At 48.6% G+C, this 14,611-nt stretch overlaps 1 protein-coding gene across 9 annotated transcripts; it reads right to left on the bottom strand.

Moving 5' to 3' along the window:
- Nucleotides 1–291: 291 nt before the first annotated feature.
- zgc:91944 (homeobox-containing protein 1) lies at nucleotides 292–10,875 on the bottom strand. Of its 9 annotated transcripts, none has more exons than XR_013659108.1 (14): nucleotides 10,108–10,875; nucleotides 9,921–9,991; nucleotides 9,510–9,839; nucleotides 8,014–8,449; nucleotides 7,668–7,753; nucleotides 7,339–7,449; nucleotides 6,298–6,516; nucleotides 5,904–6,060; nucleotides 3,311–3,393; nucleotides 2,065–2,160; nucleotides 1,866–1,984; nucleotides 1,520–1,790; nucleotides 1,302–1,413; nucleotides 292–872 (listed from the first exon to the last, which is right to left on the bottom strand). XR_013659108.1 is itself a non-coding variant. In XM_078955278.1 (12 exons), the coding sequence occupies exons 3-12, from the start codon at nucleotides 9,592–9,594 to the stop codon at nucleotides 1,665–1,667; spliced, it is 1,518 nt and encodes a 505-aa protein (XP_078811404.1). In that variant the 5' UTR covers nucleotides 9,595–9,839; nucleotides 9,921–9,991; nucleotides 10,108–10,875; the 3' UTR covers nucleotides 292–1,664. The 9 variants fall into 9 exon arrangements, 5 of the variants coding, with proteins under 5 accessions (XP_078811404.1, XP_023816014.1, XP_078811405.1 ...); XR_002874186.2 differs by having other exon boundaries at nucleotides 1,210–1,413; XR_013659107.1 differs by having other exon boundaries at nucleotides 1,210–1,790.
- Nucleotides 10,876–14,611: the final 3,736 nt, after the last annotated feature.

A 14,611-nucleotide genomic window follows, 5' to 3' on the forward strand; every position in this document is an offset into this window, starting at 1 on the left:
CTGCTGGGAGGGGGGGGGGGGGGGGGGGGGGGGCATGAAGAGGAGTCACTAAACGGGCATCTACTTTTTACCACTTTTATGCTTTTACTTACTTTTATTTTATTGCTCTTATACTTTTATTCTTTTCCTCTGTTTTTAGTGAGTGTGATTATTTTATGACTATCTATTGCTCAACTTTTTTTATTGAATGTTTGTGTATTTGAGGAGCAATGGATGGATATGCAAGTTCCCGCGGGATTTATAAAGAATTCTATCGATCTATCTAGATGAGGAAGAAATAAGCAGGACCCCTGAGGTTGTGTACATTTTATTCCTGAAGTTCCTCATCAGAGCAGAGAGAAGCATCACAATAAGAAACTGCAGCAGCTCTGGAGCAGAGCTCAGTCTGAGGTGAGAGTTCACCTCGTCCATAAATGCTACATAATACTGTCCTCATCACAAACAGAGAGCCGTTCTTCATGACAGAGGTGGCTAGTGTAGTTCTGAGCGGCCTGTGCAGCTCCTGCTCGTGGCACAGCTTTGGCTTTAGGTAACCTGACGCTTTGAGAACCAGCATCTCCGTTCATCACATGAACATGTGGAGAAAAGTCCCGGGCTGAAGACCAGGTCTAAGGAATCAGGCCTTGGTGTGATTGACAGATGCTGAACTGATTCTACAGCATGGATGGAGGCGGCGAGCAGCTTCCAGGTTCTGTGCAGGAGAGCTTCCCTGCAGCGTTTCACGCAGACTTCCAGGAGCTCACGCCTTAGCGTCACGCAGCAGCAGACCGCTATGAGCACACACACGACGGGTTTGGCGTGTTTTAAACGTTAGGGAGACACGGGAACGCTTTGAGAAAAGATCCTGAAAACCACGCAAACAGCAGCAGATCCTGTTTGGCAAACACGACAAAAAAAAAACTTCAAAGGAAGAAAAATCAAAAATTAAGAGATCGCAGCAATGACATCACAATCAGACACACGTGCATACACACATATATGTAAACCGGTGCAAACACACACACGTGCAAACACACACACACACATGTGCAAACACACACACACACACATGTGCAAACACACACATGTGCAAACACCAACACACATGTGCAAACACACACACATGTAAAGACACACATGCAAACACAGGTATCTGCACAGACACAATCACACACACAAACATGTATGTGCACAGAAACACACTGTGTAAACACACAGACACATACATACGTTCACACACACTCTGGGGCAACCTCGGGGTTTCCATGGCAACAGTCCATGTAGACTGATTGACAGGTTTAATGACATGACGGGGGTCAGACCTACGGTCCAGGGGGGATGGGGGGATGTCATGCTGCCCGCTCCACGCCTGACCTGCAGGCTCAGCACGCTCAGGTGAGGCGGACAGCTGTGCTGCATGAAGCGCCTGCTGGACTGCAGAGTACATGTGGCTACGCTGAGGTTATATATGTGATACATACGCTGTTTATGGCGTTAATAGAAGCAGGATAACTGTGGATAAATACAGTGCCCTCCTTACCATCTCAGGCACTTCAGCAAGTGTCATGCCCCCCCCCCTGGGGTATGTGGGCAGCCTGAAAGGGCCTACAGAGGGGGGGGGGGGGGCAGCTAGCTTTCCTATTTAATCAGATTGAAAGTGAAGGTCTGGAGTCGGACTGACGCAGTCACTGCTCGTCCGCGGTCTCCATCTTTGACTCCTCCTCTTTTTGCTCTGTGACCTGAGAGCTGGGGCTCTGAGGGGCGGCCAGCGAGGGGGGGTCCTGCTGGTCCCGCTGGGAAGACGAGTCCTCCTGTGCAGAGACGGCAGGTCAAGCATCGTTTGAAGGTCTCTGCTGCTTCCAGCATTCCGGTTTCCTTCCACTCACCTGCTCGGAGAACGGATGGATGACCGGATCTGCAAACTCCTGCATCTCGCCCTCCTCGCCGTTGGAGTGGCAGCTCGGACTCGGCACCTCGATGCCGTGGCTTTCCAGGATGGCAGCTTCTGGTGGAGGCAGGAGCGGACAGCAGAGGTCAGAGGTGAGCAGGGGGGGGGGGGGGTCCAGCCCAGGACTCGGCTCTCACCTATGTTTGCTCTCCTCTTCATCTCCTTCCGACGGTTAGCAAACCAGTTGTAAACCTTCAGCGCCGTGACGCGCTCGAACTCTGACAGCTTGCAGCCTGAGGAGGACAGCAGAGGATCTTCTCAGACTGCCGTCAGCGCCGTCTGACTGCCAGACGGACGGCCGCAGCAAACATGCATCCAGCATCAGTAAACACTGTTCAGCTGCATCAACGCAGCGTTCCAGAGAAGATCTGCTTTTCTTCTGCTTGTAGCTGAACCGCTGAGAGGAAACTAACAGGATCCTGGTCAGAAAAACATTGTGTGCCTTGACCATTCTGATTTTTCTGCTGCATTTTGTTTGGGACGTCATCTACGACAGATTGTTCTGGAATCTTTTTTAGGTTTTTACACAGAGCCTGAGCTTAACTGAACTAAGAACCCTCAGAGCTTCTGTCTAATGAAGAAGAGCGACATCTGGTGGCCAACTGAAGACACAACACTGCAACTCAGAGTTGTACCAGAGTACACCGTCGTCCTTCCTGCTGGAAAGCAGCAGCGAGTTGCAGCTCTGGATCTTTCCTGCTGCTGAAACGGACGCAGATAAACATTTGTCAAACATCTTAACCCTTGTGCTATCTTAGATGACCCCCCCCTTCCATTGAGGTGTTCTTCCTACCATGACAAAGGTGGATAAAGGTGGAAAGATTTCATGTAATCCATGGACACCAGTGAAGATCACAAATGATTGAAGAAAAAAGGTTCAGAGCACTGTCTAGTGGGTCTAGATGACCCAACTCCCAATGGTAAAGTGCCTAGGATAGCACAAGGGTTAAGAAGGTGAAATGGTTTATGGTGGAAGGTGAAGCTAAACAACCAAAGAAACATTTAGGCGCAGCTCTTTCCCCGTGGCCCTGAACACTGTGGTTCTCACCCGGTTCCTGTGGGACCAACAGAACCAGGAAGTCTTCCAAGCAGCTGATCCAGTTCAGACTCCACAAGCAGAACCTGAGATGCACCGTGAACAGAACCAGGTGCCAGCGGTAAAGGGTCTGCTCAGAAATCATCTGCAGAAACTGTCTGACCCACATGACAAACGGTCATAAATGTTCTGCTTCAGATTGATGTGTAGGAGTTCTCCTCCATCCGGAACTGACCCAGATGCAGATCTGTTACCATGGTGACCTCGTTAAGCAGGACATTTGGTTTAGTTTTCATCTTCATGAGCTGTCCACACTTGGAGAGCCTTCAGAAAACAGAAGCTCCTACCTGGTTTCTGGATGACAGAGTTGCAGGCGTTGGCGATCTCCTCCCGTTTGGCTTCATCTGGGTACTGATTCTCCATGAAGAAGCTGTGACAGAAGGACATCCACCAAGTCAAACATCTGTGAAGGCACACCAGCCTCAACACTCCTCTGGGGGTTTGAACGGCTCTCAGTAAATCCATCCTTCTTTCTGCTTTACAAGTCAGCATTGTTTGGTCAAATCGGATTTTTGTGACCATCCTCCTGGTTCTTGTGTCCCTGATTCCTCATCTCAGGTTACAAACACACAGATTGATGGCTTCCAGGCCTCGGAGCTGCCCCGCCCCTCCCACAGCTGCCCCGCCCCTCCCACACCACCGTCTCCTGGTGGCCGGCGTTCTTCCCATGGGCACCGGTTTGCCCCAGCCCAAACGGGGCCATTGGCCCACCACTTGCAGGAGAGATATGGTGGGCTCTGAAACGGCGTCCCTTGAGAGGGGCTAGACTCTCCATCATTCTAGAGTTGCTCAGGGAGAGACGGGAGGGTCGTGTCCCTTCGCCTTCGGGCGGGGGTCAGGTCTCCGACTGTAATTTGGACTACTACAGAGTACCCCGCCTTCTTGGTGTCTCCCAAAGGGGTACTGGGAAGTGCCCCAACAGGGGACTCCACTGTCTTCCCGGGAGACTTCAACGCCAATGAGGGCAAAGGCAGTCACTCCTGGAGGGGCGTGATTGGTGGGAATGTCCTCCCTGATCTGAACCCGAGCGGTGTTTTGTTGTTGGACTTCTGTGCTCCTCATCGTTTGTCCATAACGAACTCCATGTTGGAGCACAAGGGTGTCATCACAACACGCGGCATCAGGACACGCTAGGCAGGAGAAAGAAAGGGGCGGAGCTGTTCACTGACCATTACCTGGTGGTGTTGAAAATATAAGCAAGTTCAAAACTAAATAACTTTCAAAATAAAAGAAGTTTATTAAATGAGATTCTAAACAAAAGCAACGGAAAAACAAGATATCTTCAAAATAAAAGCACTTTTCAAAATTACTTCAAAACAAATTTGAAACAAAAGAAATTATAAACAATAAAGGCTTCAAAATACAAAGTAGCTTGAAAACAAAAGTAAATAAAAACTGCTTTAGAACAACAGCAGCTTCAAAATAAAATCTCTTTCAAAATAGGTTTTTTATTAAATCATTGGAAGATTAAAAACAAAATCTGCTTTTAAACAAAGTGGCTTCAAAGTAAAAGCATCTTCCAAGCCCTGCAGTCTGCACCATCAAACATGAGGGACACTTGTGTTTGGAAGAGCCTGTAGTTACATCATAGTGTTGTGCCGATGGACGATACCATCGTCCATCGTGATGGGTGACTGACATTCCGATGGAGAGACACCATCGTGATGCCACGCCCCCGCCACGCTGGGAGTCGACACCATAAGCCGCGGTTACATGTGAAAAATATCTTGATGGGATCAATGGTCGGATTAGAATTCAACCGTGTAGATGGGCCCAGAAAACCTTTTTCAGATTATAAAAAACGTTCACATGGGTCACACTTTAAGTCGGAATAAATCATTCGCACACGCGCAGTAGGGTTTGAAAAACCGGAAGCGGATATCAGTTCCGCCGAGCAGCTATTTTTTTCTCAAACTTTATTGAATGTAACAATTCAATACAAAACAATGTTGCCGAACGGCTTTATACATTGATATGTCAGCTCGGTAATATACAAGACGATCTTCTAAACGTGCTTTTAATAATGTTACGATTATTATGAAACGCCTGTTCGCTCATCGTTTTATTTTTAATCCGTGTGGTCAGTGCTTTGTCTGTTTAAGAACGGAGCCGGAAAGAAGCCAGAATTAGCAGTATGCTAACACGGGCTAACAACATTAGCTTTGGGTGGTGCTGCAAACTGCATCTTCGCTGTATGTAAACATGTGGGAATAACATCAGCCTTTATTTAGTCGGGACACGACTGGAAACACAAATCCACGTGATTGTTTGAACGATTTCTAAGGACTGAGCGACATTTCTGCTTTGAAGCTCACACCGCCCCAAAGTGCTGTGTGTGTGCTGACGATCCTCTGCTCCGACACACACTTTTAGACCCGGTTCTGAGTTCGGTAGCCCGTTCCCCTAGAGCTGCGGAACAGATCGCAGTTCTAAATCTCCTACATGACGCTCATGTAACAAAGCCCCCCCTTCCCCTCAAACACAAAGCTGTAAGTCCGCACTCCGCCGGTCCGCTTGACTAGTTAAATGCGGGAGCGGACCATTTCTTTTCTAGTTTGTTTGTTACTTTTTTTGTTAAAGTTATTTCCCTCAGTACTGCAGATGAGTCATTAGTTGGGAAATAAAATAAATAAAGTAAAATAACGAATAGCAATTATATAAGACCGAAATATTAAAAATAGCCCCCCTACCCCCCCACGACGATATCATCGTCCATCCCGATGGTTGACAGCAAACATCGTCAACGGCCAATTTAAGGGACATCGCCCAACCCTATTACATCATGACCATGTCAGGCTTTTCCATCCTGATTACTCGGATTCAGCACATCCCTACATCTGTTCAAACCTCACAGACTCCTCCTCTCCTCCTCTTCCTCACCTTTCCATGATGGACTGGCACTCCTTCCTCCAGGTGAATCTGCTTCCTCTGCGCAGCCTCAGGGGCCCGCCCACCATGCCTGCTCTGTCCCCGCTCAGGATCCCAACCCTCCAGTCAGGTTCCTCTTTCACCAAGGAGCGCATGGACAGGGTGGCACCTGAAGACGAGGGCAAGCGTGATCTTCACCACACGAGAACGCCAGCCAGTGTGTGACAGAGGGAGGACAGAGGAGCTTCTTCCCGTCAGCTGCTGCTTCCAGAGGCTGTTACCAGAGGCTGTTACCAGAGGCTGTTACCAGAGGCTGTTACCGGCACCTCAGCCTGACACAGTGAGTGTGTTATGGTTGCTAAGGAGGTGAACTGACTTTGAAGCCCCAGCAAGAGGGCGGGGTTACCTGGCAGGGCCCGAGTGGCTGCGGCGGTAGCAGTGTACCACGGCAGCAAGCGCATCAGAAGCTCTCTCTGCCTGCTCCACGAGGAGTTGAGGCTGCAGTTGGGGTTGGGCAGGATGTTGACGAGGCGGCCACCTGCCCCCGTTAGCATCCCGTCTCTGTCCCCTCCCCGGGCTCTGGGCGTGGGACTCACACAGTGCTGGCTTTCAGTCCACCTCAGCCCTTCAGTCGGGACAAAACCAATAGTCAGGCAGGCCACAGACCACGTTACAGACAGCTTGTGGCTAACGGATTTGGGCGGACGGTTTGCACGGGCCTGTGACATTTTCAGCAGCTGTGCGTTTGCAGAGAGGTGGGAGGAGGTCGGGAGGAGGGGGTGTAGGAAGCAAAGAAAAAGCCATTCTTGTTAGAATTGGACTCATTCTACTGTGGAGATGAAAACCAGCACCAGAGTCCCCCAGCATCAGACGGGGAGCCGAAAACGTTCAAGGAGGAAGTGAGATCAGAAGCTCCTTCTCAGGCCGGATCCATGCAGAGAATCTGCTGCTCTGGATGCAGAAGCTCCTGTTTTTGATAGGAGCTGTGGTGGAGGACAGACAGGAGGAGGTCACATCTGACCCGGGCGGCTGCTTTAGCCCGCACACACAGAGCGCCTTCATGCACTACAGTTACACCTCCCAACCAGGAGCCGTATCGATTCAGATCTCCTGTGACGGACCGCCTCCATCGCCTGTCCTTGGTCTGAAACGGAAGATCTGCCTCGTGCCCCTCCTTGACCTCGCAGCCCTGGAGGACCAGCTCGGGGGGAAGCGTGAGGGGTTTGGGTTTAACATGCAGAAGGACAAACGCAAGCAGCAAGCAGTGGCTGACATTCACAAAACGCAAGTCATGCCTTTTTTTAAAGGAGCTTCCCGTGATCCAATCTGTAATCTATCATCATTAACCCGGCCTTTGACCTTGGGACCCCTTCTGAGCCGGCCTCTGTCCTCCTGGAGGGGCTCCGCAGACGGCAACAAAGCAGGGGAGAGCGGTCAGGGGACTCACCCGGGTTGGTCCTCTCCAGCAGGTACCAGCGGTAGAAGGCCCGGCGCTTGGAGTCGCTCATCTCCAGGCCTTGCTGCAGAAGCCACTGGGAGATGTAGCTCTGGCTAATGCCTGTGGAAAAGTCAGGACAAAACGCTGAAGGAGAACCACATCCAGACCTTCACAAACCAGACAACAGCTCATGAGACAAAAGGAACATTTTGGCTGAAGCTGATTAGATGTAGGAGTTTCTCTTCCTTTGGTTGGGTATGAAGGCATCGCTAGAGCCACAGCGGATCTTTGAGCAGATCCTGGAGAAGGAGAAGTCTGCATGAACTTCAGACACGTACCTGTGACTTGGCCTACGATTGCCTGAGAGATCCGACGGTTGTTCAGGAAACTTTTGATCTCCTCCTTCACCAGGTTGCTGTCCCTCCTGAAAGAGACATTCAAATCAAAGGACGTTTCTCTCAGATACTTTCAGCTTCTGACTTCAGAGTCTTCCTCACGGCGCTCTGGTCCAAAGGAGCTTCTCCGTCTCCAGCCGTCCCCCAACGGCTGACCCGAATTACCTTCACTAGGATTCAGGACAGTAAGCCGCCCCCCCAGAGGACAGCATTCCCCCCCCCCTTCCTGTGCTAATGGCCTCTCCCCGCCTGTCTCTGCCCTGAGAATGAACAAATGTCTCCGTCTCACCTCATGTACTCCTCCACCTTCTCCTCCAGGTCCCACTCCTCCTCCCCCATGGTGTCATAGCTGAACGAGCGCTGAACCGCCACGCTGGGAGGGTACAGCGGCGGGGGGGACGCCTCATAGCTGTTGCTGGGGGACAGCGCCGCTCCGTCCAGACCGGAGGTCTGCGTGGTGGCCGAGGCCAGAGACAGCGAGGAGGAGGACGAGGAGGATGAAGAGGAGGACGGGGCGGGAGCAGCCGTGGCGGGGGTGTTGTTGGACGGGGCGCCGGCTCGAGAGTCCCCGTGCGGCGGGCGGGGGTCGGGGTCCAGCCTCTCCAAGGACTCCAGGGCGTGGATGATCTGGGGTTTGGTCATGCCGGAGAGGCGGAGCCGCTGCAGGAGGTCGATCTGCTCGATGGTGTAGCGCGGCTCCGCCTCACAGCCCACCGCTCTGGGATCTGTGGGAGGGGCATTCGGTAAGTTAGCGTGTTCCACGGGGCAACTGCTTCCTCTGGCGTTAACGCAGAAAAGGTTCCTAGAGCCACGTCAGTCACCAAGATGACCCCCAGGGGGGGGGGTCAACCTCACAGCAGGCACAAAACTGCACGTCCATGGGGGCGTGGCATTTGATGGACAGGTCCAATCATTCGCCCTGACACTGCTCTGCAAGAACCCCCTCATATCAACATTACAACGGTAAATATCAACATACGGGTCATGTGACCACACAGCGTCCATCTTTCTCCAGGCAGCCACGGCGTCCAGACTGGACACGTGGACACGCCTCAGAGGAGACGCCTCTCAGCAGAACAAACAAACTTCACAGGCTGAGCACGGCTATATTTATCCGAACCAAGCATTAAATTTAGATCACCTGCTGCAGACGCCGTCAGAACCAGCCTGATGATTAAAGGGTTATTATTAGATTAAATACTAAAGAGCAGCCTGGATTCATTCCGAGTCCCTTTAATGCTCTGCAGCAGCATCAGGGACCGTCTGCCTGCGCAGGACTTGCAGGAGCTCCAGAGACCTGCACGGCATTCAAAGTTCTGGCAGTCTTCCTCAGACTTGGCACAGACACTCGCAGCTAACCTTGGTGAGGGTACAATTAAAGCAAGATCATCCAGAGCACAGCAGCCCGTCCTCAGACGCAGAGTTCACCTGATCACATCCTTCTGTCCAGAAAAACAGCAACGTCAGCACTTTCAGTCACTTTCCCCTGTTTTTAGGATTCCCACCTGAATAAAAACACACAGGTGAACAGCAGACAGGTTCCAGTCCAGCCGAATTCACAGCAGAGACGCAAACATCTGCGCAAGCCGCGAACCCGCCACCGGGGTTGGTCCGCCGTGGAGATGGAGTGGAGTCGATCTGCTGGATTTCAGACGGACTTCTGAGCGCGTCTGCGTGTTTTTACGCTGCGTCCCCGACTTCAGCCTAACTTCACGCTCCTCCAACACCACACGGTCTCCACGCCAGGAGGGGGGCAAAGTCAGGGGTGTCGGTGCTGGGCCTTACCTGACGGAGGGGGGGACACGGACAGCCGCCCCAGAACCGGCTCAGCCCGCGGGGTCGCGGTGGGGACGCACCACTGCTGCCGCATGGCTCCCCGCACCTCTGCGGTGTCGGATGCTAAGCTACCGCGGCGCGGAGGGCTCAGAGCGCCGCCACCAGCATGCTGGCAGACCGGCAACAGCGCAGCGAGCTCCGTAGGCGACGATAGCGGCGCCCGCGGCGGCTGTTCCCCGGAGCGGACACCTCCCGACGGGGCTGCGCTGCTGCTCGGGGCGGCTCCAGACTCAGACAGGAAGCTCCGGAAGAAAGTTTCAAAATAAAGCTCATGGGAAGCTGAGTCAAAAAACAAACAAACAGCAATGTAAAACAGTGGTTTAGGAAATTTAACTATTTGAAGAGAACATTCCAACAAACCTGACCAAAAAACCTGCTGCTTAGAGTAGATCAACTCCTTAATGCAGTCGAGCTTAATTCAGAAGATAATTCTTGTTTTAGGAAACAGGAACACAGAAGGAAACAAAAGAGCAGATTTCTAAAGGAATAAAGATTTCAAGTCACGTGATAAATTCTAAAGTCACATCAGACAAGAGTTTGGCCTCACATGAAGTGTTTCTGCTCTGGCCATCACAGACACTGGTTCATGGCTTAATTTCCTGCAGGCTGGACTGAACAACAGTCTTCAGTCGGCCCTCAAAATGACTGGTCAGAGCTCCAGAGTTTGGACCAGAACCAGAAAAGCTGATAACCCTGATTCCTCACATTGGCTACCAGTTCCAGAACTGGTTAGAAAATGGCACTATAGACAGGTTCTAAATCACACAGTAGTTTGGGACCTAAACTCTCATTAGATTTCCTCTTGGTGCCAAAACCCAGCTGGTCTGGAATCAGCAGTCAGAACCTCAAGTCAGAACCAAAGAGTGAATTTGCTTTCATGCTCCAGAGCAGACCGTGCTTACAGATGAAACACGCCTTTGCCTGGTATAATGATCTAAAATAAAGCGGCTCTTCTGCAGATTAGTGTTTTAAAAGGCTCCAGAGTAATAAGAATGAGCTCTCACTTCCACCAGCTAATGAATGCTGGGCAAACGTTGTGCTTTTATTTTGAAAGTGAAACGGAAGCAGCACTGTAAAGCAGAACTAAGCTAGCTTGATACTGCTCTGGATCAACCAACTACTTTCCCAAACCTGACGCCTGAAGGTTTCAGAGCTTCAGTGAACTTGGTTTAAAGTCTACTTCCTCTTGAAGATCCTTCAGTGTCTCTTCGTTTGTGTAAAAGCTATGAGCAGCTTCGCCTGTTAAGCTGCTTCTGACAACTCAGCCCGATAGCTAGCTACTGTAGCTGGTGGCTAGCGGAGTCTGCTCCATCATGCAGACGAAGGAGGGGCCGACCGGGACCGGAGGACCGTCCAGAACGGGGCGGGCTCCGGTCCATCGCCCTCCCCGGGGACATGAGTCTAAGTCCGCCTTTTATCCCCATTTGTGCCCCCTCGACGGGACAGAAAGGCAACAATCTTCATACCAGTTCTAACTTTGAATGTTATCCTCTTCTCCAAATCTGCCCCCAGAGAGGTTTCTCTTGTTTTATAAAACGAAAAACATACGCTCATAATAATAAAACTATGAAAATATTTACCCGAATAAAATGTGAAAGTATTAATATTAATTATGATGGTTGAAATATAACCATTGAGTACATTTTTCCCAGCTTTCTATGGTGTGCTCCTATAGCTCCTCTTGAGGATGGACATTCATCCATAGATCGTTCCTGCAATGATGAATGGATCTGTCTGAGGCAAGCTGTTGATCAACTTGACCTATACCATTAGAAAATAGTTTAAAAATGAAATAAATTGATCTCTACTCAAACTTGGAAAATACTGTAGCGACCTGGGGGTTAGCCCCGCCTTCAGGCCCCAAGACTCATGGGAACTGGGGAATCTTGGGTGAAAACCATGAGTGAGAGGGCTGGGAACACAAGTGCTTTTTGACTGCGTTTAAAGTAAGTGGTCTTTGATGCTGAAAAGGAGACTTTGCTTCTCTGCCTGTTTCTTCTCTCTGAGATTGTCTGGTGTTGTGCAGTGTGTAAGTCGTGGATATTGCTACATTTTAAGCTGCATTATTATCAGCTTGGCTATAGTGATGCCAGCTGGGTAGTTACAATACCATTTGGATTGGGAAATGGAAGGTTTATTCACTCTAACATAAAAACAAGTTCCTCACAGCGGACACACGTGATGTCATTAAGACTGATCAGTCCATCATTCTAGTCCAATGTGTGGACAGACTTTGAATGAAGTCATGTGACCATCTAGTGTCTAGAATGTTCTAAGAATGTTCCCTTTAGATTCTTTGTGGAAAAACAACAGTGGACTAAACTTTAGGAAACTAACATGTGAATGGATTTGACATTCATTCTAGTTTACTTGTTTGTTTGGACACAGATTTCATTTCCACTTGATGATCTGGAAGAAATCCAAGAATCTGGAAAACTTCACTGTTCAGTATCAGGAATTTCTGTCTGAGTCTCACTGCTGGAAGTTTGGATGAAGATGATCTGGATCCACTTTAGGTCAAAGGATTGGATCGTTCAGAATGAACCAAAATTAACTGTGAATCATATGAATACCACAAACTATGATATGAATTGAATCATTGTTAAAATAAAATGGTGGGGATGGACTTCATTACTGTCATTGTGAAGAGTCTGATGATGTAATGATCAAGACCTTCATAAATGTTCATGCTCATTAAAATAAAATCATTTTACTTCACAGGAATTCACACTCAATGGAGGTTTTAAAGAAGTTTTGACTTCTTTCTTTAGTAAGTGAAAGGCTCTGTTAAAGAGTCACAGAGGCTTGGTCCACATTCAAACCTTTTGCTGTTTAATGTTGGCAGTCAGGTTTGGGTCTGTGTCTTATCTTTGGCTTATCACAGATAATCTGATTTGGTTTTAGCACAGGTGTTAACAGGGTTCAGTAAAATAACTTACAAAGGTCCATAAGAGACAGAAAACAGGCCAGTCATACATAAAAAATCCATATTTAGACGTCGAGTTTGACAACTGTGGTGTACGTTCCAACAAAAACCATTGGCTCCACTAAACCCCAACACTTGTGAAAGTGTTTCCACTTATCTAGCGGTGCGTGGAAATGATGGCAGCGTCTAAACTTTGACAGCATGTCCCGTTTTGAAGCTCATACTTGAAGCCCAGCAGTGGTTGGATCCTCTGTGAAGGTCTAACGTGTCTCTGCTGGATGCTCTGTGTGTCGGACGGTTTGTGAGGATGTGCAGCTGCAGGCAGCCAAAGTCACCCGACACTGACCCATTATTGCTTTTTTGTACCTCTGTGCTCAAAGTCAATATCAGCAGTAATTTAATATACCTGTATTTGATTTTTACATCCTCATGCAGACAACCTTATTATCCAGTCTGTGGTGTAAACCTCAGGGAGAACCTGAGTCTGGCTGCTGGAGGGACGCTCTAGCCCTTCAAGGTTTTGTTCACTTCAGCAGAAAGAAGTGGGAGACATCTTCAGTGTGTCGCCGAGACGGATTTCATGTTCAAGTTAAGAAACAGGTAGCTCGTTATTTCAGGTGTTTGCTTTCCACTACTCCAATAATCCTCATGTCCGAGAGGAGTTTGCTCTGCTCAATATTAATCTGTCCATCCTCCCACCCTGAGTCAAGAAGGGGGGAGTATGAGGTGGGAAATGAAAGATCAGCCAAGCATCTAAGTGTGTCCTACTCGGCTCTTATTTTATTCATTTTGAAGGTTCCCTTTCTGCTGTCAGACGTCCTGAGGGGGGCCCTCCTTGTGGGGGTCCTCAGCTGGATGAACACATACTGCTTTACGTTTGGTCCCAGATGGCCGGACTACCGGACCTGGAAGCATCACATCACCTTCCCAGAAGAGATACTTTGAATCAGTTTTCTGATTTGTTTTTTTCTTTGGATTGGTGATGGGAGCAGATGTTTTAAGGAAATTCGCAAAAGGTGCATTCATACTGTTTCTGAACCACACCAGGGTTCACTTGCAAGAAAACCTACATCCTTAAATTTAGGTGGACCAGATGAGATAGAGCCGGAGTATGCAACCTTTAACGCTAAAACAGCCACATTTGTTACCAACCAAAACCCAGTGAGAGCTGCATAGTCCACTTCACCTTTTAGAAAAATACACTTTTGTTATATTTTGTGGCCATTCATTTATAGAACTTAGCTTTTAAATATGTACATTAATCAATATATGTCAGTGTTGTGTGTTTCCATTCAACAATTGAAACTTCTTTTACTATTGAAAACAGCACTTACGTATGGAAGCATTTGTGTAGCATAATTAAAAAGAAAAGTCAAAACCAGAAATACTTTTTCATTTTCGAAATGAAGCTGCATTTTTTGACTCAAAATTTGAATGAAAAGCAATACTTCAAAATGCTTTTTCCTTTCCTTTTTCATTTCCTTCCTCAACACTGCTTATTCTGTCACTTAATTAAAATTATAAAGAAAATGGTATTTGACATTTCATTTTCAAGACGTTCTCTGGTAAATGTGAAGCAAATTTCATTTAGAAATGTCTAATTTCACAATTAAAATGATTAACAGAAATGATTTTTCATTTTCAAAATGTAACTGCATCAAATGACTCAAAATTAAAATTAAAAATCAATACTTCAAAATGCTTTTTCATTTCTACTTAAAAACCACTTATTCTGTGTCATAATTAAAACGAAAATGCAAAGCGGGGATTGCATTTTCATTTTAACATCCACCCTGCAAACATTGTCACATAATTCAATTCCACTTAGCATTTCCAGAGGGGAGGCGGGGCGATGACGTCAGTGCTTTCTCCGTGTGTCCGGCTGCTAACAGACACAGACATGCTAGGAGCAGTGGATCTTTGTGTTAGCGGCAGAGAAGAGTGCTTTGTGTTGGTTGTGCTCTCCTGATGATTTTACGCAGCTTCTCAGGACTACGTAGCAGCATTTCCGGAGCCTCCCTCGGAAGCCCTGCGGTCCGCAGACGGATGCACCCGCTAGGCCTCGGATGGAGCCTGGGCCCACGGTTTCGAAGCTTCTCCCTCGAACTAGTTTTGTCTTCGGACG

Source organism: Oryzias latipes, chromosome 11 (assembly GCF_053564925.1).
Source record: "Oryzias latipes strain Hd-rR chromosome 11, Olatipes_Hd-rR_3.1".
Classification (NCBI taxonomy): domain Eukaryota; kingdom Metazoa; phylum Chordata; class Actinopteri; order Beloniformes; family Adrianichthyidae; genus Oryzias; species Oryzias latipes.

What these genes read in the sequence shown, in the direction of transcription:
- zgc:91944 (XM_078955278.1), bottom strand. Translation starts at nt 9,594, where the DNA reads ATGCGGCAGCAGTGGTGCGTCCCCACCGCGACCCCGCGGGCTGAGCCG. An exon ending in CGTGTCCCCCCCTCCGTCAG is followed by an intron (nt 8,450 to 9,509) that starts GTAAGGCCCAGC and finishes CCCCTCCCACAG; the next exon opens with ATCCCAGAGCGGTGGGCTGT. An exon ending in AGCCACTCGGGCCCTGCCAG is followed by an intron (nt 6,061 to 6,297) that starts GTAACCCCGCCC and finishes CCTCGTCTTCAG; the next exon opens with GTGCCACCCTGTCCATGCGC.